Source organism: Podarcis filfolensis, assembly GCF_964270895.1.
Source record: "Podarcis filfolensis genome assembly, chromosome: 16".
Classification (NCBI taxonomy): domain Eukaryota; kingdom Metazoa; phylum Chordata; class Lepidosauria; order Squamata; family Lacertidae; genus Podarcis; species Podarcis filfolensis.
Genome location: NC_139620.1, coordinates 14,137,587 through 14,159,305, shown reverse-complemented (window position 1 = coordinate 14,159,305; position 21,719 = coordinate 14,137,587). Strand labels below are relative to the sequence as shown.

Genomic DNA, 21,719 nt, shown 5'->3' with positions numbered 1-21,719 from the left:
ATTTGTATCAGTAGCTCCACCCTCTTTTGCCTCTGGCCATGCCCCCACTGGGGTGTGGCCCCTGGGAAGTTGCGTAGAAGTGAATGTGGCCCTTGGGTTACAAGCTTTTCCCAACCCCTGCTTTAATGCTATACCTGATGAAAGACAAGCATCTCCTTCTGAGCTGCTTTCAAGGGTTTCAATTAAGAACAACAACAACAACAATTTATTTATTATTATTATTCAACACTTTTGTGATTTAAAAGCAAGAGTCCGAGTGCTTGTGCTGACTTGTGTGCAACATCTCCAGAGTTCTGGTGTCTGCACAGCTCAAGCAAGAAATCCTCAGGTCAGCAGCAGCACTCAGTGGTTCCACCGAAGGCATCTTGAGAGCCAAACATAAAATGTTCCAATTCCAATTAAGTGCCAAAATGTTGCAACTACATCCTCATTACTTGTGCATGCTCCCATTACAAGGGACATATGACTTAGTTGTCTGCATCGTTGACCAGTGTTTGGACTCTGCTCTTCAACGTCAGTGGAATAAGAATTTAAGTACCCAATGAAGGGACAGACATCAAGTTCGGGGAAACCACGCAGGCAGGGGGGAAACCTTCACCCAAATCCTGGAGTTTAAATCGGGTCACTAGTTCCTCGATGCCCATGGTCAAAGTTGAGAGGAAAGATGGGGAGCACTTTCAGCCCAAAGGAGCACTGGAAACTGTTGTATTGTCTACTGTTGTATTGTCTACACGGACTGGCAGCAACTCTCAAGGCTACACGAGTGTTCCGCTCACAACGAAGAGGCAACATTTATAGATTCCCTAAATGACTGTGCTTTTGAACAGCTGGTTCAGAAACCAACCATAGGGAAGGCAACCCTGGACTTCATATTAAGTGGCGCCCAGGAGCTGGTGTGAGATATCAGTGGGATTTCAACCAAACCCTTCTTGGTGATGCCACTGGGGACTGAGCCCAGGGCTTCTGCCTGCTCTGACAATGAGCCACTGCCCTCCCACAAGGGCTGCGTTGCCTCTTTGCACCGACATCATGCCAGAGGTGGACAGGGGGCCAAAGACAAATAGTAGATGAAGCAATGGTGTCTTCCAGCCACCCAACTGTCAAAGCTTTCTACACGCATGCCTCCATCCATTTTGAGGACACATTCCAGTCTGGCAAAAACACTTGGGGAGCAGAGCTGTTGAGGGGTGTGGCCTGCTGAGGGGCGTGGCATTGGGAGAGTTCCAGGGGCCAGGCAGAGAGGTCTGGAGGGCCACATTCAGCCCTGAAGCTGAGGTTCCCCATCCCTGACATTCCCCATGCCTGATCTATGGGTTGAATTTGCACAGGAGTAGGGACGCAGGTGGCGCTGTGGGTTAAACCACAGAGCATAGAACTTGCCAATCAGAAGGTCGGTGGTTCAAATCCCCACGACAGGGTGAGCTCTCGTTGCTCAGACTCCTGCCAACCTAGCAGTTCGAAAGCACATCAAAGTGCAAGTAGATAAATAGGTACCGCTCCGGCGGGGAGGTAAACGGCGCTTCTGTGCTCTGCTCTGGTTCGCCAGAAGCGGCTTAGTCATGCTGGCCACATGACCCGGAAGCTGTACACCGGCTCCCTCAGCCAATAAAGCGAGATGAGCGCCGTAACCCCAGAGTCGGTCACAACTGGACCTAATGGTCAGGGGTCCCTTTACCTAAAAGCAATATTTCTGAAGCCTGAAATGCTATTTTCTTTGTTTTCAGATGCTCCAGATATCTGCTGCCGCAAGTGTCATCTTAGAACATACCATTTCAATTGGCGTGTGAGAGAAAATTTGCAGTTGGTGTGTGGCATTTGTAGTTGTTCTAAGTGCTTGTCTTATAAAGTAATCTTCAAAATCCACTGCATATGTGTAATATCTGTGCACCCTCTGCTGGCCACAGCAAGTATTCCATGTGCAGGTTTTAATGCCAAAATAGTAGTTGAGGAATGCAAAGCTACCTACTAAAAAAAAAAAAAAATCACCAGTTTGTTTCTTGGCAAATAGAATTGGTCTTGGGAAGGGTTAAAAGCAACATGCCAACCAAAACTCAAATGGTCTTCAAAAATTCACACTTCTCCAAATTTTGTGGTGAAACTCTCCAACAAAATCATGTTCTCCAAGCTGCTTTTAAAAAGCAAGGATTAGAAGAGGTTTCCGCCTGTCAATATCATTCATTTCAGATCCCCAGACAAAATAGATTATATATATATATATATAATCTCTACACTTGTCCTTCTCTCCTCTGCTCCATAAACTGTTTAACCAGAAGGGGATGTTTAGCTAAGTGTAAGGAACAGTTTCTGACTGGCTGTGTGTGTATTTACAACTTGGATTGTTCTTTGCAGGTCCAGACAGAAGAGGATGCAAACCCAGTTTACAGTATAATGTGCCCTCATTTTAAAGAAGAAAAGAGCATGTGCCTCTTGGGCAAGCTGTCTCCTCCACCTCCATTTTCCTTGCAAAGCCGATTTCATTCTCGCCGCCGATAACCCCAAAATCTACTCTCCTTCACTGTTTCTCTGTCCTCAGATTTATTTTTATTCTCCCCCACTCCTCTCAAGGCTTCTGTCTCCCCAACACCCTAACCCTGTCAAAAGGAGGTTGCTTAGTTAACTTTGCATAACATAACTGGTCTTCCCTCTCACTGCTCCCCTAGTTAAAAAAAAACAAAAAACACCTCAACAATAATTTTTATTCATCCAAGAAACAAGAAGCACCAGGAGTAGATTCCATGGGGTGGTTTTAGAGTAAATCTCCTTGGGCTCACACTGATTTGTAAGCTTCACTGTTGATAAACTTTCTTGTGAAGAAAGCTGCTATCCACCCAGGCCTTAAAGGTGATATGTCAATTCATTCAATAACTAAATAAGAGTAACAAAACAGGCAGAAATGTGTGAAGGAGGGCCAGGCCAGGCCACTCATGGGGCAAGGTGAGGCAACCACCTTAGGATCCACAGGGATGGCAGGATCCGGCCTCCAAGAAACACATCACCTGCTGCCGCTGCCGCTTCCCCCCACCCCTTGCTTCTGATGTAGATCTTCACTCCCAGCTTCTTCCCTGGTGGGAGGGCGCCATTTTGTGGTTTGCCTCAGGTGCCAAAATGTATTGGGGTGGCCTTGAGGAGGGCTTTCCTGCTCACCCTCTTTCAGTAACTGTAAATCAAAGGGGCAAGTCCAAACCCCAACACTCTCTCTCTCTCTCTCTCTCTCTCTCTCTCTCTCTCTCTCTCACACACACACACACACACACACACACACACACATACACACAGTCACACCCGCACATGAAAGCCTTTTCTGCCTCTGAATATGATCCCATGTGAGCCCTCCTTCCAGTAACCCCAAGGGACTACTCAGGCCTTCCATCCAAGCTTCCCAGACTGGGCATCTGATCGGCCACTGTGGAAGAGGAAGTTGGACTAGGTGAGCCACTGCTCTTTGGTCCAGCAGGGTCCCTCTTCTTACGTAGACGGCTGAGGTTTTCATGAGATGCCTTGGGTGCCTATAGCTGAAAGGGATTGCAGAAACCTTCCTGCATTAGCAACATTTTTTTCCTCTTCCCTACAAACCAAACTGGGCAGAAACCTTCTTATTCTTTGGAGGCCAAATCCAGCTTGTGGGCCTCAGTTTGGATCCAGAGCGAGACCCTTTGGGCCCAGCAAATGTAGTTGCAGCATTCAGCCCTAGAGTTTTGCAGCCTGCACCAAGCTGATGCCCTCCAGATGTTGGTGGTCTACAACTCCCATCTATTGGAGGTACCAGGATGCTGAAGGCTGCTTTGTTGGAATCCAAAAACACAATGCACCCTACAGACTCGCAAAATATTCAGTTCCTTTATTTTCATTCATGAGAGGGAGAATCCTTGATTATGAATAATAATAATAATAATAATATTATAATAACATTAAAAATTCACAGGCCTGGCTCCGTTCCCAGCAGATCCGAGAAAGAAGACCAATATGTAAACAAAACACACACCCTCATATAATTTACTTTATGCCCCGGTCCCATTAAGATGCTGACGTTCCCACTGTTCCATCACACCTGCGTGGCAACAACGCACCAGGCTAGTCCAGTTACTTTTGGCACCTAAGGCAGAATATCCCACAAGTGCCTCTCCCCCCCCCCCCGCAATAAAAAAAATACAATTTACATTATTAACTTAAATAACTTTCACAATTTGCTGCCGTTTCATGACGCCCCAAATCAGCCAACCTCCCCAACGATAGGGCCGGCCCTATAGTGGCTTAGCACAGAGATGTGACAGGACAGTTAACTCCACCGCTGCTTTCCAAAGGAAAGCAGCTATGGGATGCAATCAAAGCCATGGCACAAAGGCAAAACAGGATTTGCAGCTCTGGGTAGAGGCTGGTTGGCAGGCCAGAACGGGGACTCATACAGAGGCAGCCTCATGTTTAACATTCATTTCTTACAGTACACAAAGAGGGAAATCCATGTCTTAGAGGCTGCATCTGGTTCACAGAATCAGGAAAATGTGCAGCCACCCAAACCTCTGGATTCAACAGCTACATGTCTGTGGAAGGGACAGAGGCTGGACTGCCTCCTGTCAGGAATGCTGTAGCAGCACTTTTTCTGCATGGGCGGGGGGCTGAGCTAGAAGACCTCTGAGGTCCCTTCCATGATTATATGACCATTGTGCAAAGAAAGAAGCCCTTTCCTGCACTATCTACTTCTCTACTAAGGGTATGCTTTTTCATTTTTACAAAACCCATGAGATCACAGGGATGAGGAATCTGCAGCACCCCAAAAGTTGCTGGACTCCCTGACTTCTGAACTCAGTGACCTGGGGCTGATGGGAGTTGGGGTCCACCAACATCTCAAGGACCCCCCCCCCAGCTTCCCCAACCCTGTCTTAAGAGGGGTTTTCTTAAGGCACTCTTAGTATCACTCTGAAGAACAATGCAAAGTCCTAGGGCTGAGGCGTACACATTGGCATAGTGTGTGTGTGTGTGTGTGTGTGTGTGTGTGTGTGTGTGTACACCACTGGGGCGGTTGCCCCGGGTGCAAAATTGTTAGGGGCACAAAATTTCAACACCCAGTGCTGCCTCAATACAGCTTTGCACTTCTGTTGTTGGGCTCCGTTGAAAACAGCTTCTCCATGCAAACCAGGAAGTGACCTCTCCAGACAACACTCTTAAAAAATCTCTGCAGCTGCGATTTCCTGGGTGACGTGGACACCATTAGGTAGTTGAATGCGCATGCGTGCTCCATCTATTTCCCTCCCACCCACCCACTCCCTCCACGTGGTCCTGGGCGCTAGCAACCCACGCTACACCACTGCCCACACAGCCAACCTCCCCCTTCCATTCCCTCCAAATAGCTGGGTTTTTGGAGGGCAGATCCTTGGAGGAATTGAAGCAGCAACTGGAAAAGTCTCGTTCCTGGGCCTGAAAACCACTTTGAGTTCATGCTCTGGGTTTCGCTTTCCGGCTCCTTCCTCCCAGAGGCAAAAATGGACATTTGACTTCATACTTCCAACATAGTCTCTTCTCCTTTTCCCTCTCGCTCTGTGCCGTGATTCAAAATAAAAATGTCAGCCCTGTCTCCCACGTGGAGAGACACCAGCATAAGAAGTTTTGAGAATCCCTGAGCTAGGAAGAGGGTTGTACTTGCCAGAGGGGGTGGGGGCACAGAGGGCAGAAGAGGGGTGCCAGAGGGTCGCGGGACAGGGACAGGCACTTCCTCCCCACCCGCATGAGAACACTCAGGCACACATTTCAGAGGCAAGGCCCCCCCTGCAGCAGAGTGGGTGCCGCACCGGCGTGGACAGCAGCAGCCGTCTTGCGTGTGGCCTTGCGCAGCAGCGGGCTGTCAGGGTGGCGTTCCTGGAGGTGGCGCAAGTGGCTTTCCTGGCTGTCGGCGGTGGAGCCGCACTCCTCGCAGACGTACAGCTTGGCACGGCGCTCTTTGTAGGCGTAGCTCTGCTGCACCCCGTGGATCTTCTTCAGGTGAGACTCCAGCGAGCAGCGCTGGGTGAAAGCCTTGTCGCAGAGGTCACATTTGTAAGGGCGGACGCCTGCAAGGAGTGGGAGACAAAACTCTTTTTTTTAGTGCACTGGTGGACACAAAACACAGAGGCATTTGGGCGGGAGAAAGAGTGCAGTCGGAAAGCTTGAATGTGTTGTTTGAAACAACTAGATTATCAGAAAGAGTTAAACGCTTTTTTTAAAAAAAAAAAAAGTTAATTAAAATCAATGACAAGCTAAAAACCAGATGGAAACACATGACAGCTCATACATGCCCGGACAGGCTTGCATATACAAAAACAATTTTAGCAGGCACAGAAAAGGGCACAGGGAAGGCGCCTGCCTGATATCAATAGGCGGGGAGTTCCAAAGTACAGGTGCCGGCACACTGAAAGACCTGTTTCCTACAACAGCAGAATGTGCTCCATTTCAACTTTCCAAATGGTATTAAAGCACCTTCTTCTTGGACTGGCACCCCCTCTCATTCATCTTTGGGCAGGCAGATCAGTAACTGCTGCAAGAAGCAGAGCACTTCTACGTGTACTCAGAAGGGTGTGGTACTTTTGCAGCTGCTACTGAACTAGGGCAGATCCATAAATGAATCACTGCTGCATAGAAGAGAAGAGTAAGCAACTCCATGGGGGCAAGACCTAGCGGAGCAGCTCTCTCCAGGTAGGTCTTGCCCCTATGAGGCAGTTGCTGAGACTAAAGGTCCCTTCCTTCCTGCAGCTGCCTAAGTCTATGCCTCTCCAGAGTTTTCCCCGAGCAATCTGAGACTACGCCAGCATGCCTGACTTTGCTCCTCCCGTTTCACACCTCTCCTGGTCCTGGGAGACCAGTGGGGAGAGGAGCTTGTCGCAGCAGGAGGGGGAGACACCCGTGCTTCTTCACCAGCCTGCCTCAACTCTGCTCTCAAGTAAGAGAGGACCGCAGCTCACCTGTGTGCGTCCGGACATGGCGCTTGAGGTCAAAGGTGTCGTTGAAGCCCTTGTTGCAGTAGGGGCAGAGGTGGCGCTTCACCTGACTGTGGCATTTCAAGTGGCGGTTCAGCATGCGCTGGTAGGAGAAGCCCTTCTTGCAGTAGGGGCAGGAGAACTGCTCCCCGGGGCCGTCGCCTTGTGTCACCTGCAGAGAAAAGATGGTGGAAGAGGCTTCATGAGACTCACTTGCACACATGGAGCCAGAGGGGGGCACGGGAAGCTGCCCTCAAATTGTGCAGATAAAATAGAATTCTACAGGATGGGGTATTAGTGTGTGAAAACAGTCAAGATCCAAGGATCCCCACACATACTCCTCCAGATGGTGATGTCAGGTGCCTTCCTGGAGCCCAGGAATCTTCACTTGGTCGCAAATGGCCAGAAGCCAGGTGCAAAATGCGCCTGGCGCCTGGTTAATTTCTAACAGGCCCTTCCCACTAGCAGCTACCTGAAATCCCTTCAGAAGTAGGAGATCCCCCCCTCTTATCAGGTCATACCTTGATCTTGGGGTGCAAGAACCCCGGCTCTTCATCCTGATGCACCCCACTTGGGACCTGGGCTGTGCAATGGGGCTGGGCGGCTGTGTAGGTGGAGCTCCGTATCGTCATGTCCAAGGGGATCGGGTACGACGGCGGCTCGGCCACCGAAGGCTCCAGATCCTTCCACAGGGCATAGCCGCCCAAGGAGACTGTGGGGTGGGAAAGGGAGTGGTCACTTCCACTGGTACAAGAACATAGAAACAGTCACGCTGCATCCAGCCCAGCATTCACAGCAGATGCCCCAATAGGAAGCTTGCAGGCAGGTCCTGGGTGCAACAGCCCCTCTCTCTGCTTGCCCTTTCCAGCTGCTGGCCTTCAGAGGGACAACCCTGCCTCCGACAAAGGAACGTCTCACATTCAGCCGAAATCTCCTGTCCTGTAATTCAGTTAGACCTGCCCTCTGGGACAGCAAGAGGGAGCAAGTCTTTGACTCCACAGATGTGACACACCAGCAGTGGGGAACTTGTGGCACTCCAAATGTTCCTGGACCACAACTCGCCCCAGCAAGTAGGGCTAAGGAGTAGGGATGATGGAAGTTGTTGTGGTCCAAGAATCTCTGGAAGGGAAGACGTTCCTCACTGCTGCAATAGGCCTTCAAGGATCTGAGAAGTGCCATCTTGTCCTCCCTGCTCAAGGTTTCCCAAACATGGGTCTCCATGGATTAAGGCAAAGGTTTTTAAACTGTGGTCACCAACCTGGTGCCCATAAATCTCCAGCAATTGGACCCACACCAGTAGCAAAATGCACCCGGCACCAGGCTAATTTCTAACACGGCCCAAGGGTCATCAAGTCCAACCTCCTGCAATGCAGGGATCTCAACTAGAGCATCCATGGCATGTTGCTGGACCATTGGCCAGGCTGGCTGGGACTGAAAAGACTGCAGGTTCCCCACTCCTTAGTTCCATTGAATTCAGTGGGGATTATTCCCAGGTAAGGGGGTACAGGATTACAATATGTGTTCACTTAATCCTTAAACCAGAGATGGGGAACCTGTGGCCCATGCCACCACAACGACAACTCCCATTATCCCCAATTAATATTCTACAGTATTTTAAATGTGTTTGTGGGAAGGAGGGTCACTGTTTTGTTGCTTCTGTTTTGACTATTTATTTATTTATTTGTGTGTGTTTTCTTGTGTTTTTATTTTGTGAACCGTCCTGAGGTCTTTCGATTAAGGGTGGTATATATAAATCTAATAAAAATAAATAAAAATAATAAAAAATGGACATTGGCCATGCTGGCTGGGGCCAGTGCGAGCTGGACTCCGAGAACATGCGAAAGGCTTCCTCAACCCTGCCCTAAAACTAAGGCCATGTACACACTATATCTTTAAAACACACTTGAAGTACATCCTTTCCCTCAAAGAATTCTGGGTACTGTAGTTCCCCCTGCCACACACACAGAGTTACAATTCCCAACCTCCCTTAACAAACTACAGTGGCCAGTGTTCTCTGAGGGGAATTAATCTGCTCTGAATGTGCTTTAAAGGTGTACATAGCCTAACTTTTAATTAAGTGGCTAATTAAGGAGTGGAGTAAGTGGATACAACACTGAAAACACACGGAGACAGGAAGCGTAGAATAACACGTAACACCCATCTCCCCCCCGCTAAGGCGCTAGTCCTCATTACAGGAACACAACTGAAAATGTATGTCACGGGGTTCCCTTCTCCATCCCACCACCGCAACTGACCCCCTTCCCTTCCACTATCATCCTCACTACCCAGGGTCAGCTGTAACAGCAAGTAAACAGCTCAGAACCGGTTAACCGGGATGTTATTGGAAAGTCCAACCCAGCCCAGGTAGTTAATTAAGCGTTTCCGGGCCGGCGCCACAATTCCATCTCCTGTCACCTGCCTGGGGGGGAAGCGGGGTGGGAGGGCACATGTCGCAATCGCCCTCCAACCAACTGGAAGCACATCTTCCCGGCCTTCCCGTTCTTCTCGGCTCCGTTGGAAAGAGAAAGAACACCTCAGCCCTAGGCAGCGGCCAAGTGGGAGTCACAAAATGCTCAGGACACAACAAGCCAGGCTCAAAAGGCAACGTGGAGACAAAGGATGTCCCAAGCCCAAGCTCTCCTCTCCGGGTCTGCAGAAAAGGGCTGATCAATGGCCAGCCAAAGGCTGATCAGTAGCCAAAATGGGGCTGATCAACGATAATTATATTAAAAGGGGGGGGGGAATTAAGTAAAAGCAAAGTTTCAGATACACCTTGCAGACTGGAGAATCCATTTGTACCAAACTTTTTAAAAAAGAAAAATCTCCGCACATCTTCTTTGAGCCACTTTCTTCGCACGGAAACAGTATTAAGTTTCATTTTGATTTATCCATCAAGGAGCCCGGAGTGAACTGGCAAGCTATTTGAAGCCTGTCAAATTTGTCAGGGTGTTCCTCCTCCCCCCCCTCCTTCTTTAATTAAAAAGAGTTTGATGAAACTGTTTTGTTCCAAAGCAGTTGCAATTTGAAAGGAGGGTCTGGAACTTAAATCTCCCTGGAAAGTCACCTCTCTTCCTTCCCACCCACCCCCCTATATTAATTGCAGATATATGTGTCAGGGCTGGCTGCAGTTACTCAGCACCTCTGCACGTGCTCAGAGGCATTGTACCACCTGGCACAGAGCTGAACCAGGGTTCCAACTGAGCCACAATCAAAGCTGCTATTTTTCAAAGTTCCAAAAAAAGGAGAGAAGTGTGGTCATCAATGGAGGGGGGGATGAAGCAAGGCAGAGAGGCCAGAGGGTTAGACTGGGACCTGAGACCAGGGTTCAAATCCCTGCTCAGTCGTGAAACTCACTGGGAGACCTTGAGCCACTCACTGTCTCTCAGCCTAACCTCCCTCATAGGGTTGTTGTGAGGATAAAACAGAGAGGGGGAGAAGTGTGAATGTCATCCAGGGGTGCCAACTTGAATAAAATATTGGGGGGGGGGGAGGTAAGCCCTACGCTGCAGCGATCAGAAGATGCAGCACACACACACACCATTTGAACGACAATGCCCATCAACTTGGGGGGGGCAGCCTCCTCAAATATTTTTCTTGGGGGGGGGGCAAAGGGACCTCAGCTCAACGCCACATTGAGCTCTTTGGAGAAAAGGTGGGATATAAGAAGAATAGCAAAATAAAATAACCATCCTCTCCAGATCCTCCGCTTTCTTTCCTTTTAAAAAAAAAAAAGTACCTAATTTCTTAGTGTCTCTGAGCAGGTACAGAGTGCTTTTTTCGCAGAACCCCCAATATGCACAACTAGAACAATTAGTTATAGAATCTTGCTGCTGTGACTAGCAAAGTACCCGGCGTTATGAAAAGGGGACTGTGTGACTGGAACACGTTGGTCTCCCCTGTGGGAACACCAGCAGGAAGGGCCAAGGCACCCAATGCCAGCGGCGGAAGGTAGTTTTTAACCTCATCGTCACAGCGTCCTCCCTGACAGCTCATTAGTTTAGCACCCTTTCCCCAACTTGATGCCCCTCCAGGTGTTTTGGGCTCCTGACACTCATCACGTTTTCCCCCAGGCAGCATGCCTGCTCTATTCAGTGGCCAACCAGATCTTGCCAGGACTACAACTCCCATCATTCCTGGCCACTGGCTATGCTGGCTGGGGCTGATGGGCATTGGAGTCCAGCCACATCTGGCAGGCCAGAGGGTCTCCAGCCTGGCACTGTAGGGGGGGAAATGGAACAGGGCCTTCTTGGTAGTGGCACCGACCCCGTGGAATGCCCTCCCAGCAGATGTCAGGGAGATAACTATATAACCTTAAGAAGACATCTGAAGGCAGCCCTGTATAGGAAAGCTTTTTAACGTGTAATGTTTTACAGACCCACCAAGTGCCCCTATTTTCCAGGGACGTCCCTGATTTAGAGAACACGTCCCGGTTTCTTATTTGATCCCGGAATGTTCCACTTTTCCTCAGGATGCCCCTATTTTCATTAGAGAAATGTTGGAGGGTATGGAGTTATCCGACCACTGAGCCATGTGAAGGCAATCATATATAGGGAATTTAAAAAAATGTTTAATGTTTTATTATGTTTTTATACAGTGCTTTTTTCTAGGGGGACGCAGGGGTACGCATACCCCTAAACATTTTGTGAATCTAAGTTTGGCCTCACTGGGGAACAATATTTCAATATGAGTGGGAAATTGAGAGTACCCTTAAATATGTTGTTGGTTTTTTTTTTTTTAGAAAAAAGCACTGTTTTTATTTATGTTGGAAGCTGCCCAGAGTGGCTGGGCCAGCCCAGTAAGATGTGTGGGTTTATAAATGGTAAAATTATCATTATGGAATAGGACGTCCCTATTTTCATCAGAGAAATGTTGGAGGGTATGGTTTGATTATGTTTTTATATATATTGTAAGCCGCCCAGAGTGGTTGGGGTAACCCAGTCCGATCGGCGGGGTATAAATACTAAATTATTATTATTATTATTATTATTATTATTATTATTATTATTATTATCATTAGCTGTACTTGGGGAGGGGGCTAGATCAAATATCCTCATCACTGGTGGCCCAGTAACTTTCCCCAGCCCTAGACCTTAATCTGCATAGTTCCGCCCCAGGTTCACTTTCTTGGACACACTAGTATGTGACACAATTACAGGAGAGTGGGATGGAGCGTCAGAATGTGGGACTTAGAGAAGGCACAGTGTGGCTGTTTGTAGAGTAGCAGAGGCACAAACACAGGCCTCTGCCCCAGAGAGCTTGCAATCGAGATCAGGAAGGAGGAAACTGAACAACCTGCGGCTGTGGTGAGATTCAAACTCCGCTACGGCTGATAGTGGTTGTTCTCCAACAACCTCTGAAGGAAGGCTACAGACCACCCTCAAGAGAGGGAGTGACCCCACCCAAGCTACCTCAAAAGAGGTAGTGGGAGGAGAGGCAGCATGGCCTAGTGGTTAGAGTGTCAGACTAGGACCCTAAAGATTGGGTTCCAGTGCCTACTTCCTCTCAGCCTCACAGGGAGAGGTGGATATGGTATTTTATTTTCATGGTGGAGTGCATGGTTGTCCCCCAGTTTATTCACACAACAACCCTGTGAGGTAGGTTAGGCTGAAAGACAGCAACTGGCCCAAGGTCACCTCAGCAAGTGTCGTGGCTGAGTGGGGATTCGAACCCTGGTCTCTCAGGTCCTAGGGCAACACTCTAATCACACACCCCCATACTACATCATGTGCACTACTTTGAGCTCCTTGTAGAGTAGGCAGGATATTCAGGATATAGCAAAGTAATTGTGTGTCTCACACACACAGCCTCAATTTCCCTCCTGTTATCTTTAACCCAGACTCCCCGCGGAAACACTTTGCTAGTGAACTAATGCAGCTTACAGACAGATGAAAGGCAGGCTGTTTTCCTTTTGGTCCTCAGCAGAGGGCCAGCAGGAACCAGTGGAATTCTTTTCCCCATGTCAGCACATTGGAATCTATTGAGGAAACCAGGAGCAGGCTTCCAGCGTGATTAATTAAAAGCTAATTACAGACTCTCAAGTCAGGCCCTGTGATGCTTGCCAAGACAGACAGGGAGGTTTACGAGCAGAGCGCCAGGCGTCCGCCTAATTCCTTTGGGCTCCCCCTCCATCACCAAGCCAGGTGCCGCCACCACCACCCCACTCTCTTCATGACCACCCTGCTGCTCTCTGTGGCCTCGTAGCCCCGATAGCCAAATGGAACCTCCAAAGTCAGGGGCAGTCTATCACTGAATACCAGTCACCGGGGGCTGGCCACTGGAGGCTGGGCTGGATGGGCTTTTGGCTTGATCCAGCAGCAGTCAGGCTCTTCTTATGTTCCGTTGGTAGAGCATGAGACTCTTAATCTCAAGGTTGTGGGTTCGAGCCCCACACTGGACGAAAGATTCCTGCATTGCAGGGGTTGGACAAGATGACCCTCGCCATCCCTGCCAATGCTATGATTCTGTCTCTTACACACCTCAAGATTCTCCCACTACCCCATACAGTGTACAGTGGTACCTTGGGTTACATACGTTTCAGGTTACATACGCTTCAGGTTACACATTCCACTAACCCAGAAATAGTACCTTGGGTTAAGAACTTTGCTTCAGGATGAGAACAGAAATCATGCTCCAGCGGCGCGGCGGCAGCAGGAGGCCCCATTAGCTAAAGTGGTGCTTCAGGTTAAGAACAGTTTCAGGTTAAGAACGGACCTCCGGAACGAATTAAGTACTTAGCCCGAGGTACCACTGTATATGCACCTGCCAATAGAGGATTATGCAGCATGCATCTCATCAAAGCAAAGTGTGAGTTGCAAAACCTACGCCACAAGTAGGTTTCTCCCCCATTAGGGGGAGAAGCCCAGGTCCCCACTCAGTAGAATGACCAGGAATGCCCCCCCCCCAAAAAAAACCCACACAGAAGGGCTGGCTTGCCACATTCCAAAGACAGTCAAGGAACACACATTACTGTCTTAAGATGGAGCACCCTCCCCATGTAACCAGACTGTAAAATTACTTAACCACACCACCGTATTGCTGTAATAAATGTGCTTGTTTTTGAAGATGTCACAAGACTGCTGTTACCACAGACTAAAGCTGTGCACACTCCATATGTTTAAAGCACACGTACTGCAAAGACTCGTGGGAACTGTAGTTCCCCCCCCCACAAAACTACAGTTCCCAGCAGCCTTAACAAGCTAGCGTTGCCAGCATATGCTTTAAATATATGGTGTGTACACAGTCTGGCAGAGCTACCCTTACGGAAATGATCTCATACAGTAATGTGGTTGCGTCAAGTTCAGGGTTCTTCTATTAACTTACAAACTTGGGTCCAGGATAACCTCAGGACCACCTGATCCCTTAGCCTCCTGCCCAATCAATGAGATCTTCTTGTGGCGTTTCTGTTTGTGGTCTCAGATGAGAAGCTCATCGTATCCACCGGGAACGGAGCATTCAGTTCTGTGGACCCAGTTCTGTGGAATTCCCTCCCTCCTGAGATGTGCTTGACTAAGACCTTTCCACTTCAAAGACCATTTCAAGCAAGTTGTACTACGCCTGTTTACGATTCCCCCGCCCCCACAATCTTGTCTGTAGTTTTCGTTTTCAACACAGCATTACCTGATCAATTGTTTTATTGGTGGTGACACACTATGATGAAAAGTGGCCTATACTTATTGGAAGTAAAATGAAGTGACAAGCATGTAGCAGCGTTCTTTCACCTTGGGTGCAACCTGGATGTTGCCGGACTACAACTCCCACCATCCCTAACCATTGGCTAAGCTGGCTGTGGTTGATGGGAGTTGTAGTCCAACAGAAACTGGGGGACCAAGGCCGGAAAACAGTGGTCTAGGGCGCAAGTGCAGAGTAATTAGAGGGGAAAGTCAAGATGCAGTTTCTTCCTCTCTGTTGCTTGCTCCCTGAAGGGAAGTGACACCCAGTAGTTACTGCACTAACTATTGTTCTGGACCCTGTATTAAGGAAAGGAGTAGGGCCTAGCAGTTAGGGCAAGAGGCTGTAATCCAGAACTCACTCGCAGGGTTTTATTCTGTTGCAGAATGGTGAGCGGTGGAGATGCTATGAAACAGGAGTTAGGCAAAGGTTTCTGGTGTGTGTTAGTGGGAGGACTATCATGGGCATAGCCAGGGGTGAACGGGGGGGGGGGTTGTCAGCTTCCCTCGCCCCAAATCCAGTAAATAAAAATCTACTTACCGTAACTAACAGTTCTGTTCTGCCCTCCCCCAACATAAAGTCATAAATCCCAGCTACACCCATGAGAGTTACTGATTTATTAAAATATGTTATACTTTTGCATACCACTTCAAACTCCTGCAGTCTCTCTCTCTCTCTCTCTCTTTAAAGCAAGGGCTGTATTCAAATAAGTCCTATTCGGAATAGGCCCATAGAAACCAATGGCCATGACCACAGTACCTTAAAGTCCGTTGGTTTCAGTGGGTTTACTCCAAGCAGGACCCAGTTCAGGGCCGGATTTAGGTTTGATGAGGCCCTAAGCTACTGAAGGTAATGGGACCCTTTATATGTCCAGCTGTCCTTTGTCAACAACAAATTGTCGCTGTTTTATTGTGTTGAATATATGCTATATGGTAATTTATGGACCTAACAGGTATCTAAAGCCATTTGCACATAACAAAATATGTATTTTATCAAAGTAATTGTTGCACTGAAATACAATTAAGAAGAAGTATATTAATAGTGAAATAATTATGAAGCTCTAACATAAAATGATTGGGGGCCCATTATTTACAACATAGGAGCCTACACAACACAAAACACTGTTGCTGTATGTAGGTTTTATTTTATTTGTCTTTTTTATCTTATATTTTGGATTTTTTTCTTTTTGGAAAGGGTTTTTTTCTTTAATTTTTTTTGTGGGCCCCCAAGTGAGTGGGTCCCTAATCTATAGCTTGTTTAGTTTATACCTAAATCAGGCACTTGACTCAGCTGGATACAGCCCTAGGCTGCCAAATTAGTCGTCTATGTTTTTTTTAAAAAAATTAATATATGATGATGATGATGATGATGATGAAAATATTGCAGAAACTCAAATGTTTATGCCTTTTAAAAAATTCAGATCGTTTAACCCCAAATCAGCACAAACTCCTCCGGACGGTGCTGGCAGAAACACTGACACCTCAATCCGTAGCACGTAGCAAGGCTTTAACTAACTTCTAAATTTGCTTGTTTGCATTTGTTTAATTAGCGTGGGAGCAGCAAGAGCGGCGTCCGGAGCGCCCAATCCCATCCTAGAAAAGGCGCCGCCGCCGCCGCCCTTTGCGCCTCGATCTTCCCGGCCAACCAACCAGCCCCTTCGCCGGCGTGTTTAAACGCCGCACGCTCTGATCGAGCGGAGCCTTGTCGCGCATAACTGCCCTTTCCCAGCATTCTCCGGCGAGCGGCAGGTCTGGATGGCCCGGCGCGCCGCGCAGGTGCGATCCGCTCCGAGAAAAGGTCTGTGTGGGAGTTGCCATGAGTAAGGCAGCGATTCCCTTGTTTTGCCTGGAGGTGATTCATGGGGAACGGAGTTATGATCTCCTCCTGCTCCTCCTCCTCCCCCTCACCCACCGCGCTCCCCCTTCCTCCCAGTTTCCCCTCAGACACCCCCCTCCTTCCTCCAGGAAACAAAGTGGGTGGGGATCGGAGCCTCTCCGGAATGCGCCGGAGCCCCGAAGGAGCCCGTAAGTTTGCCCTCCAACGATGGTGGCCGTTATGCGCCACCTGGTTCCGTCCTCCCCCACCCCGGAGGCAACTTTCATCTCTAAACCAATTTTCTTGTTTAAAAAAATCAAATAATAAATAAATAAAATTAAAAACTCGCTCGAAAGCAAAGGTTTTTTAATTCTAAAGCCGCCGCGGCCGTTGTTTCGCCGCACTCCAGATCCCTCTCCTCCAAGACTCACCTGGGACATAAATCTCGCCTCTCTCTTCATCGGGAAGTTCGCTCCAATTCCTCTTGCCGGTAGAAACGCAAGTTTTCTTCACGAGGAAAGCTCTGGGCATCTTTAAATTGTTTTGGTGAGCGCTTAAAAAATTTAAAAAAATAAACCCCCGCTACTCCCAAAAAAATGGCCTCTTTTCCTTACTCCTGGCCCACTTCCTCTTCCCCCGCTACTTCAAGACAAAACAAAGCAAAAAAAAAAAAAAAAGCCCTATTAGTTTTCGTTATTAACGGGCGCCCATGGAACGTTGAGACAAAAAAGTTTCCCAACGTTCTGCGGATGGAACGTTCAGAAAGACAAAAAAATGTTTCCTGGCGTTCTACGGATGGAACGCCCGCGCGCCGAACGTTCCAAAGCCGCTTGGTTTCGCCCGTCCCCGCGAGCCGGTTCGTCTTTGGCGCGCCGGGCTGAACTCGGAGGGTCAAGGTACAGCGAGCAAGGTGGGAGGGAGCCGGCGAGGCGGGCAGGTTAAGTCCCTCGCACTTCGCCGTCTCTTCTCCACCTCCACCTAGTCTGGGCAGCGGCTAGTTGCGCGCTCGCGGTGGAATTCGCTGTTGTTGTGGAGGGGGGGGGAGAGAGAGATGCTTTTTCCTCCACCCGAACGAGACGCGAGTTCGGCTGTTTGCGCCAGGAGAATGAGAGACTCCAGCAAAACTCGTCCCTCTCCTTGCCTCTAATTAGATCAGATGTTTGGGGGTGTGGTGGGGATGGCGCATGCGTTTGGAAATAACGGTGTCCTTACCTTTTGTTACCTGGCTGCCAAACCGGTTTGAGAGGGGGAAGGAGGGGGCGGGTGCTTAAAGCACCCACGATTTTCCAGGATGGCGCCTGGGTTTGGCTGTTGTTCCCCCACGCACACATTTCTTTTCTTTTTTTGGAGGGTGGGCAATTCGGTTTTTTATGCTCCCCCTCGGACTTTTCTTCCTAAATTGGGGGGAGCAATTGCCCCCCTTGCCCTTCCCATGAACCCATATCCTATAATCTAGATATTTTGTATTGTACATTAGTCTAAATGTTATTGTTTTTATCTGTTGCACTAAGTCACTTTCAGACTTTTTTTGGTAGCAACCCACTAACTAAACAAGCAAACAAACAAACAAACCCAGATTCTCAGTTTTCACCTAAAAAGAAAAAAGCAGTAAGGCCACCATACATTTAAAGCACATAGCTCTCTGCAGAGAATCCTGAAAGCTGTAGTTTCTTAAGGGCGCTGGGAACTGTAGCTCTGTGAGAAGGTATACTACAGTTCCCATGGTTCTTTGGGGGAAGCCATGTGCCTGCTTTGGGGGGGGCATTTGTGGAACCTGAGATGTAAGATAAAGTGTGCAAGCACTAGTCCCCTAATTTGCTGGAAAACCAGGCTACACCACCACCAGGAAAAAATCTCTGTTCATTTAGGAATAAACGAAAACAAAAGGTGAGGTTTGCTTGTGCGGAGGGGGGAAATCATGCGTATGACCAGGCTGTGCTGTCTTATCAATATTCTCCCCTCCAGCCCCACCCAAAGAAAAGAGGAACCAACCAAGGGATTTGGATAAGGGGCCTTGATGGAGAAAAAGGCTGCGAGTGGGGCAGGGCTGCATTCTCCCCAGCCCCCTTTCCTCCCTACCTGGAACGGGAAACTTCAGTAAACACGGAGAACAAAGCTCAGTCAAACAATTGAAGGGGGGTGGGTGCGAGGGAGGGAGAGAGTTCAGATGCACTGATCCCAAGCAAAGGCCAGGGGAGGGGTGGAATTTGGGATCCTTAGGGTCTGTTTCAAGGGGGAATCAAATGAGACTTTTGAAATAATCAAGGACTGAGTCAGTGCTTTCCCATTATGTTATCCCCCCCCATGGATTAAGTGGCACTGTAAGTGTCTGGATCACCCCCATCCCCATCCTCTTTGTGCCCCCACCTCCTTGGCTGGGCACCAAATAGTTAGGCCACTGGTTTTCAACCAGTGTGCCAGGGCCCCCTGGGGTTCCTTTCTGGGGTGCCTTGGGCAACACTGGCCTCTGCCCCTCTTTCCTTCCCTCCCTCCTCTGATGCCCTCTCACATCTCTGCCTCCCGAAGACTTGTACAGCTGTTTGTTGCAGCAGCCCTGGCTACGAGTTCCCCAGGTGAATGGTGCCTCTGGGGCTGGGCAGGGGGTGGGGAGCCCTGGACTCAAAAAGGCTGAAAACCTCTGAGTTAGGCAATCTAGTGCCCTCCAGGCATTCAGGACCAAATCCAATCAGCCCAGCCCAGCTGTGGGAGACGTAATTCAGAGAATCCGGAGGGTGTGAGACTGGGAGAAGGCTGAACAATAGCATCAATGGCAATAGCAGGGCCTGAAAAATCATTGCAGTCCAGTACATTTGATGGGTTTCTTGTTCTTGGGGTTTTTTGTTTTGGCTACTGCTTCCTCTGAGACTAAACTTTCCCAAGTCCAGTTTGGCAATCTCAAAAAGAAAATCTTCCATCATAGTCCTGTTTGTGCCACCTTAGGAAGTAACTGTGCGAGCCTAACACCGTGTCTACTTGGGTGTTGGTCCTATTTAGTCACATTGACACCATACATTCAAAGCATTCCTATACAGTGGTACCTCGGGTTACATACGCTTCAGGTTACATACGCCTCAGGTTACAGACTCCGCTAACCCAGAAATCGTACCTTGGGTTAAGAACTTTGCTTCAGGATGAGAACAGAAATCGTGCTCTGGCGGCACGGCAGCAGCAGGAGGCCCCATTAGCTAAAGTGGTGCTTCAGGTTAAGAACAGTTTCAGGTTAAGAACGGACCTCTAGAACGAATTAAGTCCTTAACCCAAGGTACCACTGTACCTTGTTAACAGTCACAATCTCCCCCCAAATAATCCTGGGAACTGTTAACAGTGCTAATAGTTGACCCCCTTACAGAGCTACAATTCCCAGCACCCTTAACAAGCTACAGTTCCCAGAATATATATATATTTGGGGGGAATCTGTGGCTATTAAAGTGGTGTAAGATTGCTCTAAATATGCAGGGTGGAGGTGACCAAAATGCCTAGGAATCTTCCTTCTAAGCATGCATCGAATCAGGATGCAAGGCTTTCAATGGGTGCATTGCCCCAGGGTGTTGGGTTTTTTGTGTTTTTGTGTTTTTTGTGATTACATTGTATGCAATTGTAGGAGGTAACTGTATTCCTTGAGACTGGCGTACCTTGGCCATCCTCATTTTGAATAACGTTTCCCCACCTTTTGTCGTTGCTGTTGTTAATTGTTGGACCCCAAATATGCTGCAGCCTTACTGGCAAGTAATAAAAGTCCTGTGACATTGAAACAAGGCTTCTCTTGGAATACTGTGCCGTGTACAGTTCTGGGCGCCTCACCTCCAAAAGGCCCTGGAAAAGCTTTGGAAAAGGGCAACATCAAGGAGGTGGTGGAGAGCAACTCCCCCTGTGAGGAAAAGTTATGATGTTTTGGGCGAAGCAAGTGGGGTGCAGAATGTATCATGGTTTGGGAAAAAGTGGCTAGAGTGCCGTTTTGCCGCCTTACGTAAAACTAGAACTCGGGGCATCCAATGGAGTGGACTGTTGGGAGATTTGGGACAGAGAAAAATGACTTTTTCACACAGGGGACAGGTGAATTGCAGACAGATCCCCCCCCCCATATATTCATTCAAAGCACATGACTTCTCCCAAAGAATCCTGGGAACTCATTAAGGGCGCTGGGAATTGTAGTACGGTGGGTGGGAACTACAGTTCCCACAATTCTTTGGGGGGAGTCATGTGCATGGATGTGCTTTAAATGTGTGGTGTGGGTCTGCTGGTGGCATTTGCTCACACAGTGATGGCCACTGACTTGGGTGGCATTAAAAGAAGATTGGACAAACTGGTGGGCGATAAAACTGTCGATGGCTACCAGCCACAGCGGCTAAGTTTGCCCTCCACTGTTGGAGGCTGTTTGCCTCTGTATCCCGAGCCTGAAGATCAGGGGTCAGCAAACTTTTTCAGCAGGGGGCCAGTCCACTGTCCCTCTGACCTTGTGGGGGGCCAGACTATATTGGGGGGGATGAACGAATTCCTATGCCCCACAAATAACCCAGAGATGGATTTTAAATAAAAGGGCACATTCTACTCATGTAAAAACACGCTGATTTCCAGACTGTCCGCAGGCCGGATTTAGAAGGCGATTGGGCCGGATCCGGCCCCCGGCCTTAGTTTGCCTACCCGTGCTGAAGATTGTAATCTTTCCTCATAGGGGAGTTGCTTGATAGCAGTTGAGGCAGCCCTAAGTGGGGTACTTCCTGCAGTTGCAACACCTTGACAGATCCCCCACGCAGTCTCCCCTTGATCCTGCTGCATGCAGGCACCTACAGATGTGGTTCTGTGTTGATCTCCCAGCCCCTTACTGTCAGCCTCAGAGGTGGCGTTTGCTTGCCAGGTAAGGCTAGGTTGGGAGTCCTTTGGGCAGTGCCAGCTGTCTGTCACCCTTGGAGCCAAAATTTAATTTCTCAAGGATTCAACACTTTAGAAAGTATTTCTCTGTGTCCCAGAACCGGTGGTTAGCACATGATCCTCATAACACCAAGGTCACAGATTCGATTCCCCACAAGGGGCAGCTGCCTGTTCCTGCATTGCAAGGGGTTGGACTAGATGATCCTCAGGGTCCCTTCCAAGTCTATGATTCTATGAATCTTAGTGATGGTGACAGGAAAGCACTCTGCCCATGATCTGGGGCATGTTATTCTTTATTAGTATTCTGCATGCTTCAGCACATAAGCCCAGAAGACAGGGTCTGGGAGGTTGTGCTAGTGATTAAAACCCAGCTCTGAGCTGGGAAGTCCTGAGTTCAAATCTTGCCACAGCCGCAACTTTCAT

The 21,719-nt window shown here is 48.7% G+C and overlaps 1 protein-coding gene across 1 annotated transcript; it reads right to left on the bottom strand.

Moving 5' to 3' along the window:
- Positions 1–5,260: 5,260 nt before the first annotated feature.
- Positions 5,261–17,521, bottom strand: OVOL1 (ovo like transcriptional repressor 1). The gene is made up of 4 exons (XM_083590797.1): positions 16,859–17,521; positions 7,466–7,656; positions 6,930–7,116; positions 5,261–6,041 (listed from the first exon to the last, which is right to left on the bottom strand). The coding sequence occupies exons 1-4, from the start codon at positions 16,956–16,958 to the stop codon at positions 5,743–5,745; spliced, it is 777 nt and encodes a 258-aa protein (XP_083446923.1). The 5' UTR covers positions 16,959–17,521; the 3' UTR covers positions 5,261–5,742.
- Between the last annotated feature and the right edge of the window lie 4,198 nt (positions 17,522–21,719).

Excerpts from the sequence above, each read along its gene's own strand:
- OVOL1 (XM_083590797.1), bottom strand. The coding sequence starts at position 16,958 with ATGCCCAGAGCTTTCCTCGTGAAGAAAACTTGCGTTTCTACCGGCAAG. Across the intron at positions 7,657-16,858 it reads AGGCGAGATTTATGTCCCAG|TCTCCTTGGGCGGCTATGCC; the intron begins GTGAGTCTTGGA and ends CCCACCCCACAG. Across the intron at positions 6,042-6,929 it reads CCATGTCCGGACGCACACAG|GCGTCCGCCCTTACAAATGT; the intron begins GTGAGCTGCGGT and ends CACTCCTTGCAG.